Here is a 24,117-nt window from a genome sequence, read left to right as displayed (position 1 = left end):
CAACGTCAGAGTCTTTTCCAGAGAGTCTTCTCTTCTCATGAGGTGGCCAAAGTATTGGAGCCTCAGCTTCAGGATCTGTCCTTTCAGTGAGCACTCAGGGCTGATTTCCTTAAGAATGGAGAGATTTGATCTTCTTGCAGTCCATGGGACTCTCAAGAGTCTCCTCCAGCACCATAATTCAAAAGCATCAATTTTTCGGCGATCAGCCTTCTTTATGGTCCAGCTCTCACTTCCATACATCACTACTGGGAAAACCATAGCTTTAACTATACAGACCTTTGTCGGCCTGAGCTAGACGTGTCCATTATTCTGATACATTTAGAAGAGGAACAATTGACCAAATATAGCTACTAACTGCCAGCTCACAAACAAGTGTATTCCATTTGAAATGTGAATGAAACTTAGGCTCAAGATACTGTTGGTCTCCACAGGAGATTGTTGGGGTCAGTTGCCACCAAGAGTAATTCAGTTCTTACTTGGCATGGAGCTTGTGTAGGAAAGAACTTTTAAGTGGTTAGCCATAGCAGGGAGGTGCCCTCTAAAGTTTTTATGTCTTGGATAACTTTAAAAAAGGAAAGAAAAAAATATGCTATGTTTTTAACTTGGCAAAGAAAATATTCATTTAACATAATAATTTGCTGAAGTCAGAGGACTCGGAGGAAGCATTCAGTGATTTGAGCTGCATATTTAAACAAAAATTAGGTCTGTTGCTGCAATCGGTGCTTGAGATGTTTTAATCCCATTACAGAAATAAAAAAGGTATAGTCTGTTGAATCAGCAGCAGAGTTCAAGATCGATGGAATATTAGGAAGATGAAGTTGTGTGTCAGTATTAGGCAAATACAGCTAGTCAGGAAAAAGATAGAAATCATCTGAGTAATGAGAGTGCGTGCCCTTAAAGGTTAATGCATTAGGAGGAGATTAGTCCTGCTGCAGAATAATAAGAAGCTTAATAATGAGATTTTACCTCCTGAGTCATTGGAACAAGCTGAAATGGAAAACAGAGGTGCCAAAAGTAAAATATGATAAGAACATGTCTTTACTCTTCAAGAACCCAAACAGGAAAACAAATAATATATCAGAAACAAGATACAGAATAAACCCTCAGGGGGGCAGGGAGGGTATTAATTAAACCGTGGGTAGTTTTCCTGAGATATTTTTAATTGTGTCAAAGCACACACCTCGGAATCATCTCCCTAACCTTCCATAGCTTTTTATAAGATGTTATCATTTCCTTAACCTTTTCATCCTCTTCAAATATTTTAAACAGTTCTCATTCCATTAGCTTACAGTGTAGCTTAAAGTTTAGCTTTATCTTATTCAATAAAATGAACCTCTTTCCCTTCACATTGTTTTTCATCTTTTTATGCTACCACAACCAAAAGCTGCCATTATATATTAGCATACTAGAAGTCATACTTGGTGTTTTATAAAAAAAAAACAACCACCTTCTTTTTGGTATATTTAAAAACATTCAATCTTATAGCAAATTCAGTGTCTTTCTAATGACACATTCATATTTAACTGAAACAAAACTGTGCCTAATACAAGACTCTGTGGTCCGTGGTACAACCATACTTTGAAGGTTGTGTACAGTTTGGGTAACCACACCTCGGTGGGGTGAGGGGGTTGCCTCAGAGGCAGAAGAAAAGAAAACACTGGATTGGGAAATTTCCAATCCCGTTCCAGTGGGTTTTCCCCTTTCTCAGCTCCCCAGTAAAACAATCCAATTGGGAACCATAGAAATGGGCATAAGAAATCACTTTGGATATGGAAAAGAATGGCATAGGGTGGGGATTTTGTTTAGTGACATCACCGGGGCCCAAACTGAGACCTAGGGGTGGGCCCCAAACTCTTAGGGCCTGGGATGCTCCTGACCAGACATCCCTATGGCAGAGGCGTGTACATACAGAAGCAGACAATCGGGAGAGGAGTCTTGTCAGTCAATACTGCAAGAGTAACCTTCTGGAGCCTTGATGGCGGATAGTGCCAGAAGCAAAACTGGGTGAAGCTTGAAGTGGCTCTTATCTTTGTAGAAAAGGCTACATTACAGCCAGACAAAAGCCACAGGTTTCTATACAAATGCACACACTTATTCACACATAAATATGCACATCTTCCAAACAGGCAAGAAAGATTTTGATGACATGTTCCAGCCGGTCAAAATCTCTCATGGAAGGGCTGTCCTGGGGTTGGTGGGACATGGCATGGCCTAGAGAAATGGTAAATCCTGGGGGCCAGAAAGGCCTGGAGGGTTGCATTTTGCCCCAGCCTGCTTTAAATACCAACACTTTGAACTCAGCCCAGAAACACTGCAAAAGTCAAGAATGAATTGCGTTTCTCTCTCAGTATCTCTGCACTCTCTGTTCTCTCTAAACCTCACCATACTAAAAGTTTCTCTTCTTTGTCTCCTTCAGGTCGTTCTTCATCCTACACCCAACAGCCCCAAGCAATCAGAATGGCACAACATGGTTGTTTCCAAAAACTGTCCTGATCAGAACCTGAAAATCAAACTTGCAGTCCGAATGGATAAACCTCAAAACATGAAGCACTCTGGGTAAGTAGTTTGGCATCCGTCATTTTTCTTCCTGGCGCTACAGGGGGCGAGACAAATGTGGCTTTGCCTTCCTCCTCCTTGGTTTACATATGGTTAAAAGATGATTCAGTGGATCTCGGCTAATCATTTCAAAGATAATCACCACATTTTAAAAATAGTAATAATAATATTTTTAATGACTTAAATTAAATGCCTTGTGTAAACCGCCCTAATATTTTAGTTCTAATTAGCCCTGCTTTCCCTCCACCCCAGAGCTTTTGGGAAATTTGACTTTAATTTTTGACATGACAGAATATGACAATCTCCATTTAAAGAATGACAGCTTGTTTTAATAAGTAATAGTTTGTTTATTCTGCAGATGCGTAGAGCTAAAATCTAAATCTGTACAGAATTCACCAGGAATTTTGTTCTGTTTGTGTGTGAGAGACAGAAATAAACAAGGAAATTGCCCCATTTGTATTGTGTTGCTGTTTTGTTGTTATTATTTGTATAGCACTCTTTATCCATAGAACTCAGGGCAGTTCACAACGTAATACAAAAACACTAAATACATATTAAAAATACAAACCAGTAATTTCCCCTTCCACAACACATTTAAAAGGGCCTCGGATGTCAACCAGCCAAAGGCCTGAATGAAGAAGAATGTTTTCACCTGGTGCCTAAAGGTGTGTAATGAAAGCCCCAGCTGAATCTCTTTGAGGAGAGCATTCCACAAATGGGGAGGCACCACAGAAAAGACTCATGTTGCCACCTTCTGGACCTCTTATGGAGGAGGCACACGAAGAAGGGCCTCAGAGGCTGATCTCAGGGTCCCTAATCTATCCGAAATGCTCAGTGTTAGAAACACACAAGCTTCATCTTCCCACCACCACTACCCAACTGGACAGAGAGCCAAAAGAGAGAGTGAATCTCTACAGACCACAGCAATCATCGCCATATCTTGATTTGCTTGATGTGTATGTTTCTTACATTGTAGTTTCCAAATAATAGTCTCATTGATGTATGGTAAGAACATTAACAGAAACTGTCAATTATCATTATTTACAGGGAGATGTAAATCTTTTCTATATTTTGCAAATGTACTATTTTATTAAAATCCTCTGGAAGACTGTATGAAGATGGTACAGTTAGGAGCAAAAGAAGCTAATACAGCAGAAAGTAATTTCTCTTGTTACCGTACTATTTGGATGTAAACTATTCAATAACCTACTTTCACCAGGAAGTATTTCATCTCTGCTTTTTCACTTTTCCTCATTTCCAACCTGAGAAGTAGGACAGTTAGAAAGTTCCTTGCCCAAATCCATCTAGTAATTGCTTGGCAAAGCATAAATTTTAACTCCTTTCTAGTTAAAACACCCTCTGCATTAAATTATCTCCTGTAGGAAAATCTTCTACATATTCTCCATAAAAACCTGTCCTACATTACACTTCCAGAGCCTATTCTAAATTAAAAAATAAATAAGCAAGGCCAATATGGTGACATGTATGCATGACAAGTGGGGACCAGTCCTACTAGATCAAGCAGCCCTGCTAGACCTAGCATTCAATTAATTTCCTCCCCTCTTGTTTAGAAATATTTCTGGGCACGCCAGGAATATGTAGCTGACCAATCTGAGATTTAGATCACCCTCTGTAGATAGTCATTCAGCAATATTTCATTTCTTTAGAAGCTTCTGAGTGTATCTCTCCTAATTAGCTTTGGCTTTTTGTCACAGTTCCTTTTGACTCACAGTTGATTCTGAAGTCTTCAGTACATTTAAATGATTAAGCCATCTGCCCTGTTCTTACAAATTTTGATGCTCCAGACCTCTCCGAAGTCAATTACAATTTCCCCACTAACTTCAGAGGACTTTTGTTCAAGCCATAAATAATGCATCCTAGAATGTTTCTGCTAAATTATGCATAATTGTACAGCATGTAGGCCAAGTGCCTGTCAGTTTTGTCTGCATAGATTTAGGCTTGATTTAAATGTGACGCAGGAGGTCAAGAAGAATTTCCCCGGGTTGCAGGGGCTCAGCATCTCATTTAAACCTGGCCTTTATATGTGCATTGAGGGCTTTGCTGGTTGAGGGACCTGGTTTAAGCAAGGTACGCAGGCAATTTCTTCTTGCCTGCTTGGCATCACATTTAAATCAACCTTTGGAGACAAATTTGAATTCATGGGACTGTCAGAGCTTCCTCACACTTTCCTGTTCTTTGCACCTTTAAAGCAGCGTAAAGGGCAGCGCAAATATTTTTCAAATGGCAAGAACCCTCCTCTGAGTCCCAAATATCACTGGGCCTGATCACATGACATCTTTACCCATATTCAACCCCTGCAAATGGAGAGTGCACTTTCTTTCTCTGTCCACCCAGCATGCCGTATTTTTCCATGTGCCCCCTATTTTGGGGGGCTCCAATTTAAGAAAATGGGCGGGGAGAGATGGCCCAGAGTTGTTGAGCTTTTGGGGGTATTGTCCATATTTTTGTGCCAAAAATCACTCACCAGACTGACAAACGCTGCCAATCGCACGCATCATAAAAGCCACACAGCGTCTGCGCCACCAACAGCAGCCAGCAATCTCACGCACAATTGCCAAAGCAGAAGCCAATTCACACCAGCCCTTGCCACAGTCACCAATCACAAACCTTATGGACGCAGCAGCAGCCAATCCACACCAGCCCTTGCCGCAGCCACCAATCACCCACCCAGTCGCCACTGACAACCTCCTGCTCGTGGCTGCAACCAATCTCACATCCCCCCCCCCCCTCTGCACTATCCATGTATAAGACGAGCCCTGATTTTGAACATTAAAAGGTAAAGGGACCCCTGACCATTAGGTCCAGTCGTGGCCGACTCTGGGGTTGCGGCGCTCATCTCGCTTTACTGGCCGAGGGAGCCGGCGTACAGCTTCCGGGTCATGTGGCCAGCAGGACTAAGCCGCTTCTGGCAAACCAGAGCACCACACGGAAATGCCGTTTACCTTCCCGCTGGAGCGGTACCTATTTATCTACTTGCACTTTGACGTGCTTTCGAACTGCTAGGTTGGCAGGAGCAGGGACTGAGCAACGGGAGCTCACCCCCGTCATGGGGATTCGAACTGCCGGCCCTCTGATCGGCAAGTCCTAGGCTCTGTGGTTTAACCCACAGTACCACCATTTTACAGTAAAAAAGAACCTCGGCTTATACATGGAAAAGTACAGTACTTGTCCCACCTCCAGTCCTTTTGGATGCCCACACATGGACTTAAACGTTCATAAGTATCTGGTGTTGCATGCATTAGGAACCTATCTGGGAGAAGAAAAACTCTGAGCCTAAACCTCTGCTGCCTTGCCAGATATCTTCAGGACGGGGCAGGGGAGGCTAAGGAGTAAACCCTACACAAATCCAGAGTGGAGTCCCTAAGATGGTTGGGTGGTGCCTTATCAGACCCTCCAAGTGTCCCTATTTTCCAGATTTGCAGAAGCCACCCCTGCTTCTGCTTTGATCCTGGAATGTCCCACTTTTCATTAGGACCTCCCTATTTTAATTGGAGAAATGCTGGAGGGTATGGTAGGATGCCCCTATTTTCACTGGAGAAATGTTGGAAGCGATGGAGTTAACCGACCCCAAAACCATCTGAAGAGAGTCCTGTATAGTGAAGTTTTTTGAGGTTTAATGTTTCATTATGTTTTTTTGTTAATATGTTGGAAGCCACCCAAATTGGCTGTGGCAACCCAGTCAGATGGGTGGAGTATCATTATTACTATTACTATTATTATTATTACTATTATTATTACTATTTATTACAGTCAAACCTCGGTTGTCGAACATAATCTGTTCCGGAAGACTGTTTGACTTCCGAAATGTTTGACAACCGAAAACTGAAAGTGGAAGCCTCAATACAATAGGGAAACTCAAAATGGAAGCCATGTAGCATGTTCAACTTCCAAAAAACATTCAAAAACCGGAGCATTCACTTCCGGGTTTTCGGGAGTCAAAACATACAATAACAGAGGCGTTCGGCAACTGAGGTTTGACTGTATTATGATGATTATTACTGAATAGTCCCTATTTTCATCAGAGAAATGTTGGAGGGGATGCCTTGTATGCCTCCTTCTGGCAACTTCTGCAGCTAAGCTGGTGCCAAATGTATTTTTCTGCTTTTGTTTGGACCACATCAGTGAGACTGGTGGGAGGAGCCATGTGTTGTCATCTGGGCAGCCCCAGGACCTCCATGCACACTGCCCAGACTTGTGCCCCAGGGAAGTCATTTCAGTGCTGCTAATGCGGTGGTTTGACTTCACCCACAGAGGCACACTCCATTGTTTCTCTCGACAGATGGATGCCAACAAACAAACAAAAAAAATTCATATTCAGCCATTACACACACACACACACAGACATAAAGTGGTTTGGAGGTGAGATGTTTGTGCTGGGTGAGCAGGAGCAATAAGAACACTGTTATTCCTTATTGTTTATACCCTGCCCATCTGGCTGGGCTTCCCCAGCCACTCTGAGCGGCTTCCAACAAAATATTAAAATACAGTAATGCATCAAACATTAAAAGCTTCCCTAAACAGATGTCTTCTGGTAGTTGTTCTCTTTGACATCTGGTGGGAGGGCGTTCCACAGGGTGGGTGCCACTACCAAGAAGGCCCTCTGCCTGGTTCCCTGTAACTTGGCTTCTCGCAGTGAGGGAACTGCCAGAAGGCCCTTGGCGCTGGACCTCAGTGTCCAGGTAGAACGATGGGGGTATTCCTCAATACATCAAGATCTGGTCAGATCTGCGTAAAGTTATAATTGAATCCAGCCCCATAGTCCAGCCCCACTACTGTTTTTCTGGTGTCCTAATTTGCAATAAGAGTGTAAGCATTGCTTGCTGGAGTGTCAGTTCCAGCATTCTTTCCCCTAAAGTGAACCATGTGAAGATCATAGGCAAAGTATGATACAATAGTCTTGCCCTGTAACCAGAGGTACATTGACTCCAATAATACAGGCTCTATTTGGCTTCTCGTGGCTAATAATATCCATTTATAGGTTTGCCTCAGGTATCCTTTTTATTTTTAAGGATTCTGTCACCGCATGCTGTGATAATACATTCCATAATTTAATTCATCATAATCTCAAAGCTCACACAGAGAGTGCTGTCATATCTGCTGCTGCCGAACAGTTATGCCCACAAACTAATATACCAAAATGGGTATTTTTCTCAAGTATTTTTACCTCTTCCTTCTTTCAGTTACTTTTCAGAAGCAGGGCAAATGTATTAAAATCATAGCTCCCTCCAAAACAACTGTTCAGAGTGATGGTTACTGCTTTCATTCTGAATTGGCTTTAGGAGATTACCGCATAGCCAATTCTGATTGGCTATATAATGTCATAATAGTTAAATAATGTCATGATGTGTTATTTGTGTGGTAAACATGACCTGTATAAAGCATAAACAACAATAAATATTTACAGAAAACATAAACAAAACTTTTTTTACACCCTATCACATATGATGTTAATATATTTCTGAAGTATCGTATGCCCTCCTTTTAACACACCCTCATAGCTGATTTGCAGTAAAATTCTCCTCATCACTTGATACAATGATATAAATCACATCAAATGTATCCATATTTTCAACACTTTGTAATAAATAAATGATCATGAAGCAAGATAGCAAAATGCTGCAGCAATCTCAACACAAACATAATTTTTCTTGCTTTGCCCATATCCACACTTTCAACACTTAAAGCATATTTATACATTCTTCAGTAACCCCTCAGTTTCCATGTGGGTTGAGTTGTGGGGATATCACCTAAAGCCAAAATTGCTTATAGTCAAAACACATTGGGTGCAATGTGTTCCTGGACACCCACCCCTTTTATGTTTTTTTTTTTTTAAATATTTATATTGTCAAGTGCATAAAGCTGAATCTACACAAGATAAATGTGCACAAGTTGTGGGCTTACTGTACACACAGGTCCGACTATACAAATGCGCATTCTTTGAGCATTTCACTTATCCACACATGATGAATTAGTATCCAAACCTCGCCATACACACTACAGATTCAGATATCCAAACAGCTGGATCTGCATGTAGTACTATAAACAAATAAGTAGACATAAACAAGCTTTACTTTTTGTGTTTTGTTTCGCCAGAAACTGTGGTAGAAGGAAGAGATCAAGCAAATAAGAGAGCATTTTTCCTTCCTTGTTTGCCTTTTGCAGTGCTTCAGAGAGCTTTCCTGTGTTTTTGTGTCACGTTGGGGTCAAAATTTCATGGTCAGGAACATATTTCCCCTTGGGAATCAAATGGAAATAATTGACTCAGTATGCAAAAGCTCACCAAACAAACGATTTTCTGAGAACACATTGTGTTCGGATTGTGAGACCTGACTGTATTAATTGAACTGTGAGACTCAAAACCATTTGTGAGATTAGAGATGTGGTAAACCTTGCCTTTATATCTGACTATATAGCCTTTGACTTTGTGAATGAAATAAATATTATGTTAAACTCACAATAATCTTAGTCTTTCCCGTAGATATTTCCCGTAGATATTTGCCTACTGAAATTGCCTCTGCTTCTTTTGTAGATATTTGTGGGCCATTGGCAAAAATGTCTGGAAGAGATGGAAGAAAAGGTTCTTTGTGCTGGTCCAGGTAATATTTCGACTAATAAAGGTTCTCCTTATTTTAACATGAGGTGGTTTTGCCAGCTCTGCTCTTTTTAATATTTCTTTTAAAAATTCTATTTTTTGAAAGCATGAATTCTGAGAACGGATATAGTATAGTGCAGCTTTCTCCAGCCTGGTGCCCTCCAGATATTTTGAACTACAGCTCCCTTCATCTCTAGCCACCATGATCAAGGAATGATGAGATTCGTAGCCCAAAACATCTGGAGAGCACCTGGTTGGGTAATGCTGGTGTAAGATTGAGATATATAAGCCAAAAAATCTGAAGCTCAGGTTTCACCTCATCCACTAGATAAGCCACTACAGTACAATCGCATTTTACACACATTTAACTTGCACAATTTCAGCTATACGCACTTGAAGACAGGCTGGTTGAAACTGTGCATGATAAATCCAGCCACGCTGGAGATCTTTTAAACTCTCTGCCTTGCTTGAGGGGCAAGGCCCGCTCAGCACACCAGCTCTGGGATGCTCTCACAAGAACTTGAGGGGTGAGATCTCACACAAGCATCCCTAAGCTCCCACAGCCAGTGTGCTGAGAAGTCCTTGCCTAGCAAACAAGGCTTAAAAGCTCTTTTGTTCCAGGTTCCGTTTCTTCCGCTTTTTAATACATGCTCTTCTTAAATCTCAGCTCAGCTGTCAGCTCCTTAGGCAGCTGCACCAGTTTCTTTAGCTGCCTCTCAGTCTTCTTTCTTGTTGGAATGGTCTTTCACCTTTCTTAAACTCCCATCCATCTTGGACTCCCTTCTCTTAAGAGTATTTCTGACCATGGCATCTCACCCAATATTCCCTTAACCTTTTTGAAATTGGTCTTCTTAAAGTCCAGAGTGTCTGTCCGACCGCACACAGCTATCCCTTGCCTCTGTATCATGAAACCTAAGAGAACATTATCACATCCTCTTGGATCACATACTCATAATAGTTTTGGAGTAAGTCCAGGAGAGAGAATGTTTTGCTGAGTGCCTTTCTGTACATCACCTACCACTCTGGTTGCAAATTTACCCTCTGCAATGAACAGAATGCTAATTGCATGCAAATTTCACAGCACAGGCTCATTATTCACCTCATTGTAAATTCTGAGCTATGCAGTGTGAAAGTGATGGCAGAATATGACCCCAAGGTTAGGAATGAAAATGTGTCCACGGCATCATAAATCAGGGGAAATGCACGGCAAAGTCAGTCTATTGCTCATAACTGGCTGGATCATGCCAAGAAGTTTTTATATGAAACACTTTTACTGTAGGAAGTGGGGGAAAGGCCAATCACTTAATGTCTTATAAGTATCTCTTCATTTTCTCCTCCAGATAGATGTTCTTTGAAAAGCTTGAGGTGGATGCAACCTCCAGCCTTACTTATTTATTTTCACATATGGGAGTCCATAAGATATAACAGCATGGCTCTTTTAAAAAAGAAATAGAAATGATTGCTCTTGCTGCTCTTCTAAGATAGCATCACAAAAGCAATTGCTCTATCTAGTATTCTTGAAAACTACCAAATTAGTCTTCTTGTTAGGAAATTCATCTTTAGGTATGCCAAGCAGAACCATGAAATTTGATTGAGATATGGTGGTGGGAATTATTGGCTGCTTCTACTGGGCAACTGAGGTTGGAGGCAAATGTAGGTCCTTACTAACATCTGTCGGGAGATGATGGTGAGGCAGAGCACAGTTCAGTCAGCATCGTGCAAGCACCTGGTTGGTTGTTTGCTGGCTAGCAGCTTTCCAAATGGCCGTAGCCCACTGACATCATGGTGCTAACTGAGCCACTGCCCTGCCTTCACAACACCAAAACAGTGATTCTTGCTTGTGAACTACCCTACTGGCTGCAGCTGTATATGAGGCTCTTAAAAGCATCAGACCAGACATACCTCAACTGTAAATGTCGTAATGATGTCACAGAAATCTTTGCTGTGTTTTCATATGATTCTAGTCATCTCATCTCACACATGTATGTTCCTGGTCTTTAAAATCTGGCACTTAAAGTCTTTTGACAGTCCTATCAGCTATACAGCTGGTGGTCACTACCAAACAAGATGTTTTTTTTTTAATGGTGGCTCCAAAGTTTTGAAGCCAGCTTCCTGTCACTATATAACAGAAAGAGCAGCAAAGATTGTTCTTGGTTGGCAGCTTTTTTAATTTCTGGGATTTGTTTCTTGAATAAGCCTAGTTCAATGAGGTTTTAATATGTCCCCCAAAATGGTCTTGAGGTTTCAGGTAGGTAGATATGGGATATGGTGGTCTTTAAAACCAGCACTTTAGACTGGACCCAGAAAAAGTTGAGGAACATTCAACGTTCTCTGACAGTGCAAGGGCGGTTGTGCTAGCATAAGGGTGAGAATAATGGTTGCGCAGTGTGAAATCCAGTGCATCAGTTCTGCTAGTGGACGTTTGTTGTGCAACTGGTCATGCCACTGGTCGTATCGGGGCTGCAGGAATCTGGTGCACAACCAGCCACAAGAACCACGCTGCACTCTCTCTTCTGCAAGCCATTCTGATAGCATTCTTCTTCTTTGGCGATCACTCCTAGCCGAGTAAGATTGTCTTCCATAAACACGGTTTTAACAATCAGTCCGTAAGTGACTGTGGAGGCCAATTCTGGATCCACACGTCCTTCCACAGTGGGGACATTGGTTTCTGGGTGTGAGTTGATCATGGTGTGGATTTGCCAAGCGTGCCTTCCTCCTAGCACGTTTCTCCCTTGTGTTCTGCGTTTGAGTGTCTTCAAAGCCCATGAGGCCTTTGGTAAAGGCTGTTCTCCAATTAGAGCACTCACAGGCCAGTGTTTCCCAATTGTTGGTGTTTATATTACATTTTTTTAAAAAATTGCCTTGAGACAGTCTTTAAACCTCTTTTGTTGACCACCAGCATTACGCTTTCCATTTTTAAGTTTGCTAACTTTAACTGAGTGCTACAGTGAATTCCTCCCCTCATCACTGCCACCTAGCAACACAAGAACATGGGCTCCACCTGCCGCTATTGCACTGCTCCATAAGATCATGTGAAGGGGCTGTTGAGAATGTGCTGACTAGTCCCAGCCCCTCAATGACAAAGTGCATGCCACCATGACACTCTCCCCAATGTGTGATCAGCATGAAAAACTCCCTTCACAGTAGGGGGAACCAGGGGGCTTCTCCCTGTAGATAGAGCCTGACACACATATATCTGTGCTTGCATAGACTGCCTTCAGACTGGTGCTGTTGTGTCAGCCAAAGGTGTTGCTGGTGTGTGCATCGTCATCTGGGATTGGGGCTAGCTCATGCAAAGTGTGAGGCTAACCCTCTCTAGACTCTTCACACATTTGGTACCTACATGCACCAAACACCTGAATAGGGCTTATGGGACCTTAAACGAAATCACATTTATTATGGCATGCGATTTCATGGGCTAGAGTCCACTGCATCATGTAATTTGCATTTAGCAGAATGGACCCCAAGGGTCATCTCGTCCAACCCCCTGCAATGCAGGAATCTCAACTAGCTCATACTTGACAGATGGCCATCCAGCCTCTGCTTAAACAAGGGGCTTGAAGAACTTGGAGTTCAGTGAAAAAGCATTTGTCTTGTACACTGCCACAATCTTTTTTGAATGAGTTGTCAGTTTAGAATTAATCTTATCAATAAATAATTAGAAGTAGAGCCTGTGACAAGTAAATCAGGGCTGAAATGTAAATCAGAGATGTAAATCAGAGATGAAAATAAGCCCAGTGACTTTTGTAGCTGGGGATAACCTTTTTGAGGTTTTTGAGGTTTCAAATCCTGTTGAATAAAAAGATACTAACACCTGTGGTGGGACAGGACAGCAAATCAATTCTGTTCAGACTCAAATGAATGAAATTAAACTTCTTGTTAGTTGTAATTCAGCAGTTTTATACTGGAATTTTCCTTCTAAATTCCATTTTTCAGCTGATTAATTGAGGAAAGGTTATGCTATAATAAATGTGTTTGTCTTTAAGGTACCACACTATTGTTTTTATGGCAAAAGGCAAATAAGCTTATCTCTCTAGATACTGAACTGGGGTTGTTCAGGCTCAGTTACATATGCTAGAAAATCATGAATCAGGTACCCAGTGTTTACTGGCATTGCAAAAAAGGAATCATACGCATCAAAATAGATGACAAATTAAGAACACATTTGCAGTATTACAAAATATATACTTTTAGAGAAAACCATTGCAGAAAGAAAAACCCTGATGAGATGTTAATTCTGGTTGACAAAGGAACTAGTCTCCCACGGACATGTAATATCTGCTGGCATCCCTCATTTCACACTCATGGAGTAATTCAGATCTGATTATTTTGATTGAGCAACTGGAAGCTGGAGACTGAACATTGTCATCATTTGTCACGGATTGTCCAGGAGGTGGCAGCAACATGCTGCATATCTAGGGACAATAACTTCTCTTTCTGTCTCGCAGACACGTGAGCAAGAGTGTTGCTGTTGTTGTTGCTAAGATTTATACGGTGCTTTTTTTCTATAAAAAATGTCTAGGGGTACTCTCATTTTCCTACTCATTGAAATACTGCCCTTCAATGAGGCCAAACTTAGATTCACAAAATGTTTAGGGGTATGCGTACCCCTGCATCCCCCCAGGAAAAAAGCACTGGATTTAGATACATACTGCCCTTCTTCATCAAAAGATCTCAGGGCGGTTTGCAAGATACTTTTTTTTTTAATGGTTCAGTCAACAGAGTGAGATGTGCTGTGATCTGATGGTGAGTTGAAGGGATGGAACCCATGAAGGAAGCTTAGGAGGTCCATTTTATTGGATCTCACCCATCTGTAAGTCCGCACACACTTTCTCTCTGATTCTATTCTCTGCACTTGGTAACAATGCAGTAAGTGTTCCAAGAAGCAACACAAAAGGGAAGCAGCTTTTTGATTAGTTAGAAATATTTTTCATTTGCCATTCTTGCTGTTCATCTGCTCAGGTGCTGATCTGAGCCTTGAAAAGCTCATAGAGCTAAAACAGGAAGTGGAAAAGAACATTGCTCTTCCAACTTCCTCCTTCAGCGTAATATTTATTTATACTTACATACATACATACATACACTCTGGGCGGCTCCCAACAGAATATTAAAAGCATTAAAAGCATTAAAACATCAAACATTAAAAACTTCCCTAAACAGGGTTGCCTTCAGGTGTCTTCTAAAAGATAGTTGTTTATTTCCTTGACATCTGATGGGAGGGCATTTAAGAGAGCGGGTGCCACCACCAAGAAGGCCCTCTGCCTGGTTCCCTGTAACCTCACTTCTCGCAGGGAGGAGACCACTAGAAGGCCCTTTGTGCTGGACCTCAGTGTCCAGGCAGAACGATGGGGGGTGGAGACGCTCCTTCAGGAGATAGTGGGCTGAACGATGGGGGTGGAGACACTCCTTCAGGTATACTGGGCCGAGGCCGTTTAGGGCTTTAAAAGTCAGCACCAACACTTTGAATTGTGCTCGGAAATGTAGTCGGAGCCAATGTAGGTCTTTCAGGACTGCTGTTATATGTGCTATGTACCTTTCCAGGGCAGGGGTAGCTAACCCCCCACACCACCTCATGACAAAGGGATGGGGACAATGGGTGACACACCTCTGAGGTTTTGCAAGTACCAAGGGAAGGCCTTAAGAGCGCAGTTGCACCCACAGGCATCAGAATTAGACCACGGTAGCACTGCATTGTTTGAGTGGGCAGGTTTCATTCACACACGCCCCTGTAGATGCTAACCATTTGGGAACACATCTTTAAAGCCTTGCAACAGGCAAACACTAATGCAGGAAGCAACAACAAAAGAAACCCAGCACTGTGAAGGCCTGGGTGATGCAAGGAATGACTAGAGATACCCAGATGGGTTGTGACTGGTGATAAATCCTTCACAGTAACACCTTGAAAATTGGCTCCCTTTCCTCGTGTGGGTTTTTGGAACCACAACAATATCTTGTGGGTTTTTAAAGTATGGATAATCAGAGTGTGGAGAAAGTAGCAAGAGAAGCTAGCAACAGATTTGAGAGTGAGGTGGTGGCAGTTATAAGCACACGATTAATGATTATTTGAGACCAGAAGAGGGCAGCATGGCACTAAATTATCTCAGCTTGCTTGAAAAATCTTCTGTTTTTAATAAATCACATCTTATTGTATATCCTAGCAAGGTTTGTGTGTGTGTCTGTGTGTGTGTGTGTGGATATACATCTTGTTCTATACATTCTTGCTAATAGTACGGTGTAGTTTGGAAGAAAGTCTTGTAGCTTTTCTGCGATGGCCAGCAAACACTCTGACATCCAGCGAGTGAGGGGGGATTTCTTCCAACCCCACCCCCCAGTTCTTCCAAAATGACAAACACAATGCATTGATACAAGAGTTTTAAGGAATTGTCGGAGTCAAAGTTTCCTTCGGAGGTCAAGGAAATGTCCAAACCGATATAATTGCGTCAGGAATCCAGAATGTGACACAACCTTAACAAAGTCATTTTGAAATCATTTGACAGTAAATTTCCCTGTAAGTTCCTAGCCTAGAGCTGAGGAGAATCCTTTGCTTTCTAACTGCCTTCTCCTAGACAATCCTGATTTTTCAAATGTTAAGTACAAGCTGGCTCTTGATGCAGCCTGATGGGCACCTCAAGGCGATGCCAGAGCCCCCTGCAGCCAGCAAGAAGAGTGCCGTCAAGAACTTGACATTGAATGTGTCATGTCACGCAGATAGATGGTAAATCAGAGGACTGAGAGCTGCCATTTGCAGGACCAACGACAACAACTGTACATATCTGTGGGGTTTTCATATTGCTTTAATATGACTGGCAACCAGCAATTTAGTGCACATTGTTTCTGACAGTGTGTCACTCTGGCGCTCTCCAGATGAATGATAAGCGGTTTCAAAGCATGTAGATTCCGCCTTTTGGACAACAGCTTCAAAAAAATAAAAATAACAAAAGCCCTGGGATCAATTCAGGGAGTGAAAAGCCCACTGTGAACTCGTTTATTAAGGAATGTTAAAGGATCGTTTTGGACGTAGTCAGAACAATTTATTTATTCATTTGCCATTTGACTCCTTATTACTGCTACCATCAACAGGTTCTACCTGGAAGTCTCTTGCCCTGGATGCCCCATGGAGATGATGATGATGATGATTATTATTAATATTAATACCCCGCCCACCTGGTTGGGTTTCCCCAGCCACTCTGGGCGGCTCCCAACAGAATACTAAAAACACGATAAAACAACTCAATGAAGTTAGGCAAGGGCTATAGAGTGTTTGCCCATCAACTGATAAATCTGAGACTAATCAGCACAGGAGACTAATCACCTTCTAGGGATAATTAAAACCTATTCTGTGCTTGTTCGTGGATTCTGAACTGCTCAGGGACTGGGAGTAGAGATCTGCAGTCCATATCTAGTGCCTGTGTAGAGGAGGTTACCTCTGGTTTCCTAAAGTCACGGTTTATTCATCTGCAAGTGAACAGCCGAGGGCCCAGTGCAGATGTGATGTTCTTGGTGTGTAAGTGTTATGTAAACTACGGTTTCCCAGTTCTGTTGTAACAGGAAAATTAGGTTTACCATTACGGCATGCCAAGAAGAAGAAGAAGAAGGAAGTAGGGATTGGACCCAATGCTGTCCTTGATCAAATAAGCCATGGGTTTATTAGACTGACATTGTTTTGCCTGAACCAAGCTTTTCCCCTTTACAGCAGAAATTAGACTTGAAAGAAGCCACCTGTGGTAGCTAATAAGAGGCTTTTTTGAAGCCTAATTTCAGCTGTGAAGATGCACGAGGACAGGGCCCTGTATGTGCCAGGGAGGGCCTTTATGGGCACGTCTGAGCCATCAGACACTATGTTTACAACTCCACAGTCCAGTTCCATTTGCTCCCTTTTATTGTTCCCTGTTCTGCCTAACGACTGCTCTGTGGACAAGAACGTTCCATTGCATATATTTGATTATTGGAAGGCCAAGGTCTTACTCTGTGCCCCTAGGATAATGAATGTAGTATCCCAGCATTCTCTCTTCCGCTAAGTAGAAACCTGTGCACTTCAAGACTGGTGGTAATGATCCCAAAATATGGTATAATTGGGGAGAGGTTTCATATACTAGAGTTTCAACTGAGATGGATATAAATAGATATAGATAGGTATAGATGGATAGAGATTAGATAGATAGATAGATAGATAGATAGATAGATAGATAGATGATAGATAGATAGATGATAGATAGATAGATGATGATAGATAGATAGATAGATAGATAGATAGATAGATAGATAGATGATAGATAGATAGATGATAGATAGATAGATGATGATAGATAGATAGATAGATAGATAGATAGATAGATAGATAGATAGATGGATGATAGATAGATAGATAGATGATAGATAGATGATAGATAGATAGATAGATAGATAGATAGATAGATAGATAGATGATAGATATTTAAGTGGCTGCTTAAATATTTGCAGATGCTGCCACTTTGAAGAATTCAACCGTCATCACCGGGTGCTATTTAAGTGTTCTGATTTTCCTGCAGGTTAGCCAATATACATTTGCTATGTGCAGTTACCGAGAGAAAAAAGCTGAGCCTCAAGAGCTGTTGCAGCTTGATGGATACACGGTGGACTACACAGACCCACAGCCAGGTAGATAAGTTGACTGGTGCTCTTTATTTTCTGTTTCCCCTTTTTTTTCCTGAACAGTTATGGGCCTAATCAGGATTTGTTCCATTTATTTCTGCAAGCTACTTGTTTTCTGCTTGTTGTTGCAAGCTGCGAAAGGGGTCCTTAAACTGGTGCCCTCTGATCCCACATGGTGTGAGAAAATCATATAGATTACACTTTCCTGTCATTGAAAACTGCCCTAAGTCTCTGCATCCATAATGATATGATCCCCAAATCGTACTCATGGGCAACTGATTGATTAGTGTGTGTGAGGCAAGGGTTTCTTCCACATCTCTCCAAAGTCTTTGATTATGGGATATTTGATTATGATGGAAGGGTGGCTGCAGGGGCAGAAGATTTGGTAGCCAATGCCATAGATTAGGGCTGATGGGCCCGTCTGTTAACACTAGGGAGGAAAGTATGAGGAAGGGCTTTGCAGTAACTTGTTGCTCTTCAAGGAGGTTGAGTACATGCCTGTTTAAAGACTTGCCTGGAGACTGCAACTTCTTAAGTGTCAAGAGCAGAAATAACATCACATAGAATCTGGCACAGTCACTTTCCAAGGGTTGGTTGTACATTATGTGTGTCCATTTATTTGTAGGGCTGGGAAAGACCCCTGTCTGAAACCCTGAAGGGGTGCTTCCAGCCAATGCAAACACTATGGAACTAGATAGTCCAAAGGTCGGACTTGGAATAAGTCCGCTTCCTACATTCCTAAGCTTCATTTGACCCTAGTCGTTTGCCCCCTTCTGCTTGATGGATTGGACGCTAAAGGTCTTTTGCCTGAACACTCATAGGAAGCAGGGGCTTCAGATTCCCCCTGCATCTTGCAGCATTCTGCACCACATCGCATTTCTTTCTGGAGAATCTCCTGGCCTTCAGGAGCAGCTTTCCTGAAGGCATGGGAGACTACGGGAAGGAGGGGAGAAAGCCTCCTTGGGCAAACCTTGCATTTAGGATCCCAGCCACTGAATCCCAAATCACATCTCCAATTGCTGCCATTCTAATTGCTGGTTTCTGGTCTTCTTCAGGTTTGGAGGGCGGCAGAGCATTTTTTAACGCGGTGAAAGAAGGCGACACAGTGATTTTTGCAAGCGACGATGAGCAGGACCGGATCCTGTGGGTCCAAGCCATGTACCGAGCCACTGGCCAGTCCCACAAGCCTGTGCCCCCCACTCAAGTTCAAAAGCTTAATGCTAAAGGAGGAAATGTGCCCCAGCTAGACGCCCCAATCTCTCAATTTTGTAAGTAAAACAAGCTCTAATTAAAGCAAAGAGAGAGAGAAGAAGCTGGGGGGGGGGGCGTTGCTCAAAAGGTTGCTTGTTCATGAATGGGGGAGCAGGGGGGTTCCAACCTTTTCGAAATACATTTTTCATTGGTTTATCTTCACATCTGAGGGTACTGGATGCTGTGCGCAGTGGACTGAGCAAAGAATCCTATTGGGAAACATCCAGAGTAAAGTCTAAAATGCAATACTTGATGGAAAGGTTCTCAGAGGAGATGTCTCAGAAGGGTATTCCACACTTGTCCTTACAACAATTGCATAAACATCCACCCAGGGCTGTCCATTTTCAGTTCTTCTCTGTGCTTTCCATTTTTTATGGGACAAACCATTAGGACAGCCATATTCTGTCCCATAACAAAACCAGCTGTTTATGCCAGCCTTCCTCAGCTTAGTACCATCTAGATGCTTGGACTACAGCTTCCATTGGACCCAGAGAGCATGATCAATGATCAGGAATGATGAGAGCTATGGTCCAAAAACATATGGAGGCTACCAGATTGATACAGTGCCAGGAATCAGCCATCTTTTCAAGATTGGTGTTTTGATATAGGACAGCATAGGCTGTCTTCTGCCGGTGTTGTTTTAGAAAAAGCAGGTGTATTATAAATGTGTAAATCCAATCACTTAACACCTTCTGTATCCTCCAAATCAGCTGTAGATCACAAGCACATTTTTTTTTTTTTTGCTTTATCTGTTATCCAAATTTAAACAACCAGGAACCCAGCCTAGCAAACTGCACAGATAGTCAGGATTGCATTCGTTAGTTACAGGAAACAAGAACCTCTTAACCCAAGACCAAATAAATCTGTGGTGCACTCGTGGTTTTCAGCCACTAGATTGTGAATTTTTCATTGTAATAATCAATTTACTGTTTTTGAACTGTTTATTTTAAGAGTTTTAAACTCCACAAACATGTAACTTATTTCCATTCACAAATGTCACCTTTTAAAAGAAATAGATTCATTAGCAGATTCATTAGCAGTGCAATCTTATGCGTGTCTACTCAGAAATACGACCCATTGGATTAAATGGGGTTTGCTTCCTGGTAAGTGTGTATAAGATTGCCAACTTAATCATGCAATTTGAAATATATTTATTTATTTATATTATTAATTATGTATCCACCCTTCCTCTTAAAGAAACCCAGAGCGTCAAACAGAAAAACAGAAAAACGGGAGAATTTAAAATCAAGTAACACTTTTAACTAGCTCAGAGACATTATTTTGGGAAGAGGTTTAGAATAATGGTACTAATTGTGCTGCTAAGATTGTTAAATTGTCCCATGGAAAAGGAGCTAAATAAATTTCCAGCACAATCTTTGGTGTAGGATATTGATCAGTTTCAGCTTAAAAAGTTGGTTTTTGGAGCTTACTCACATGAGCCCTATGCAGCTATTGCAGTCAACATGTGGAAAAAGGATTATAATCACACCATGTGTAGATTATACTGCCTGCATAGGGACTTAAATAAATAGACCCTAATGGGCATAGGATGGAACCTGTATAATCTGTACGTTGCAATGTACAGATTGAGTCATTTGTGTCTATGTGGATTGGGGCCTATTGTGCGCTTAACCTCCTTCACAGATGTATGGTGTGCCAAGGAGGTGGAGTTCATGATTCTCCCATTCTCCACAACTTGATTATAACATTTCCAGAGGGTTGTGGTCACTTCCACATGGTGGAATCAACCAATTGCATGAACAGTAAACCCATGGTGAGCTGACACACTCTTCAGCCTTCTCACTAAGACTCCTGAAAATCAAAAGTTTCTAAGCAGCCCAAAATCAAAGATTCAGCATGGGTTTGTACATCAGCCTTCCTTGCCCTCTCATGTGTTGAAGGCTCTGGTAAATTTGAAATACATCAAAAGCACGTGCCTTTACATATACGGACTCTTAGACACCTCACTACTGATCATGTTTTAGTTCCTTTTCCCCCTACAGAGTATATCTGTGAGGGTTTTAAAAGTTTTGAGAACTATTTAGATATGTCGTTATCATTTTATCACATGCTTGCATAGCTTGGACTCTTACTCTGACTTTATTATTGCCCAGCAAAAGCTTGGTTTTCATTTCAGGATGAATGAAAACATGGCATGATGCAGACGGGGTGAAGGTTGTTTCTTTCATGGTTTCCCTTCTGTTGCCCGTTGCAAAAGGAAAACTTTCATTGACTTAAGTGGCAGTTTGACTGATTGGTGGATTGAAATGCTACAGCATTGGGCCTTATAATGGCATGTGCATCCTCGCTCCCATCACCTTTAGGTGTATGTGCACACACACACACACACACACACACACACACACACACACTGCACACATTAGGAGCAGCCCGTTTTCATGATTCTAATGACATGACACGTTTGTGACGCAGGTCAGGTAAGTAAACAGCATACTTTTCTGAATTGCTTGCACAAGGACCCCACAGAGCAGTCTGATGGCCTTTCCTAGCTCAGTGAATGGCTGGCTGATCCAAGAGTGAGTCATAAGAATACTTATCCTTTACATAACCTAATACTATTCCCCAAAGCTGTGTTGTTCCCATTTCAAGCATTCCACGTGCTCTGTCTTTACCTACTTGGCACCTTTCAGGATTCTGAATTTCCTGTTTCGCTCTTCAGTTCTTAAAGAATGGTCTCCTTTCCCCGCAATCCCTAGCTGGCAAAGTCAAGAAGTGTGGGACATACAAATCTCAAGCCCATGGAATCTCCCTGATCAGCACCGGGAGCCTCCATAATGATTTCCAAATGGTCGCCCTCTCCTCTTTTTGACTCCCCATAATCCTGCGGCGCTCCTCATCTGAGAACGTACCACATTCAAAATGAGACAATGGAAATTCCAGACTTAGCTACGGCTGCACCAGATTGCTCCCCTGCTTTGGGATGGGCCAAGCATATCGCAGAATGTGGCCCCTTCCCTGATCCATCTCCCACTTTCAGCCTTGTATATCTAACACCATGTTGAGGCAACGAAAGAGAGGAAAAGACAGAACATGTCAGGGCACTTGTGCACACATTATGCGTTTCCTCTTAGTGGCTTAACTGCTGAGCTCCTTATATTAAAAGATCTAGTGATCTGGATACCCAGATTCTGCCAGAGTTATATTCCTAGCATAAAAAGGTAAAGGGACCCTTGACCATTAGGTCCAGTCGTGCCCGACTCTGGGGTTGCGGCGCTCATCTCGCTTTATTGGCCGAGGGAGCCGGCGTACAGCTTCCGGGTCGTGTGGCCAGCATGACTAAGCCGCTTCTGGCAAAGCAGAGCAGTGCATGGAAACGCCGTTTACCTTCCCGCCGGACCGGTACCTATTTATCTACTTGCACTTTGACATGCTTTCGAACTGCTAGGTTGGCAGGAGCAGGGACCGAGCAACGGGAGCTCACCCCGTTGCGGGGATTCGAACCACCAACCTTCTGATCGGCAAGTCCTGGGCTCTGTGGTTTAACCCACAGCGCCATCCGCATCCCTATTCCTAGCATAGCTGTTTATAAAACTGACCAGCTGATAAGAGCAATCATGTGCTCCTTTGTGGAATATCTCTTCCCTGGAGACATTCCCTTTCATTTGCAGGCTTTGCTTTACATCCACATCATACATTTAAAGTACACAGCTTCCCCTGTAGAATCCTGAGAACTGCAGTTTCTTAAGGGTGCTGTGAACTGTAGCTCTGTGAGGCATAAACTATAGTACTCAGGATTTCACAGGGGAAGCTGTGTGTGCTAAATGTGCTTTAAAATCTGGGAAAAAACCTGGAAGTAGAATTGGCTTTTCCCTGCATTTCTCCTCTGCTGGAGTAGCAACCGAAATGAGTCTCCTTTCCAGAAACCTGTCCCTAAAGAAAACATCACATGCTCCGTCTTAGCAAATGGATACAGTGGCTGAAGGCATTCCTATTTCTTCTGATAATTCTGTTTCTTCACAAAGTGATTGAAATAGACACATATGCCAACAAAGACAACCACGGCAGAGTATTATGAGGGTAGAAAACTGCAGACCTTTTAAGTCCTGGCCGAGAGAAAGTGACCGGTAGGTAACATGTACAGCTATAGGTAGCTCCAGATAGCTGAAAAACTACCACTAGAGGTTGCTAAAGGTAATCCATAATCTCGTAAATAATAATAATAAATCACCATGTTCATACAGTCCTGAGCTGAAATGCAGTTACCCTTGGGTTTATATAACACTTAACTGACAAAGACCTCGAAGTGGTTTACATAAATCAAGGGGGGGGGGGATAAACTAAACAAAAATATTGGGGTGAGTGCATCTTGCAAATGCATAATATGTGCACAGGCCTTTAGCCCGAACCCATGCATCACAGCTGCTCCCCCCCCCCTCACCAAAACACCAGTGAGCTCAGGCTGTGAAAGGTCATGCTTTATTAATGCCTGCATATTTGCATCACTTTTTTTTCTTGCATCAGAACACCGAGCTCCTTGTTAAAATGCATCAACGGGCAATAAAAAATATACCCAGGTAGAGATATAAGCATCAGAAGTGAGTCCTTTTTATGCACACATGATGATGACTGCCAGGTATCACACAGGGAAAATAGAACAAATCGTTCAGTTCCCATGTAAATCAAGTATTGCATTTTAAAGGGTTTCATTTCTCTATTTTTCTTCAACCACAGAAAGGTAAGTACTATTGTGAGAGAAACGCTTTTATTCTTGTGCATTTAGCTTGCATATCCTTTTTGTTTACTTTTCCTTGTTCACAGTAGCATATAGTTCTTGGCTACATGAAAGGCATGAAAGAAAGTACACATTAGAGGCACTTTTCATTAGTGTAAAATTTTTGTTAATGCTTTCATAGATGACATAAATTGCCTAAAGATGGCAGAGCTGCATTGTGTTACTGACCAGGAAAAAACAACAACACTCCGTTCTTATGATGAAGCTGTCTGTAAAACAGAAACTCGAGAACAACACATTTTACAGTTGGGAAACTTGGGAATAATACTGAATTCATTTGGTTCCCACCTAATTTGTCTTAGCAAATGTAAAC

The 24,117-nt window shown here is 42.1% G+C and overlaps 1 protein-coding gene across 13 annotated transcripts in view; it reads left to right on the top strand.

The window, feature by feature from the left end:
- The window catches only part of CADPS (calcium dependent secretion activator), a 348,429-nt gene that overhangs the window by 167,079 nt on the left and 157,233 nt on the right, over positions 1-24,117 (top strand). For all 13 annotated transcript variants that reach the window (XM_083600416.1, XM_083600415.1, XM_083600422.1 and 10 more), the window contains exons 8-11: positions 2,417-2,556; positions 9,107-9,173; positions 17,698-17,806; positions 18,856-19,068. In XM_083600416.1, the coding sequence (XP_083456542.1) occupies positions 2,417-2,556; positions 9,107-9,173; positions 17,698-17,806; positions 18,856-19,068 (529 nt within the window). The remainder of the gene's footprint in view (positions 1-2,416; positions 2,557-9,106; positions 9,174-17,697; positions 17,807-18,855; positions 19,069-24,117) is intronic.

Source organism: Podarcis filfolensis, assembly GCF_964270895.1.
Source record: "Podarcis filfolensis genome assembly, chromosome: 2".
NCBI classification, from domain to species: domain Eukaryota; kingdom Metazoa; phylum Chordata; class Lepidosauria; order Squamata; family Lacertidae; genus Podarcis; species Podarcis filfolensis.
The sequence above is the reverse complement of the archived record's forward strand: the minus strand, read 5'-3'. Positions and strand labels throughout refer to the sequence as shown.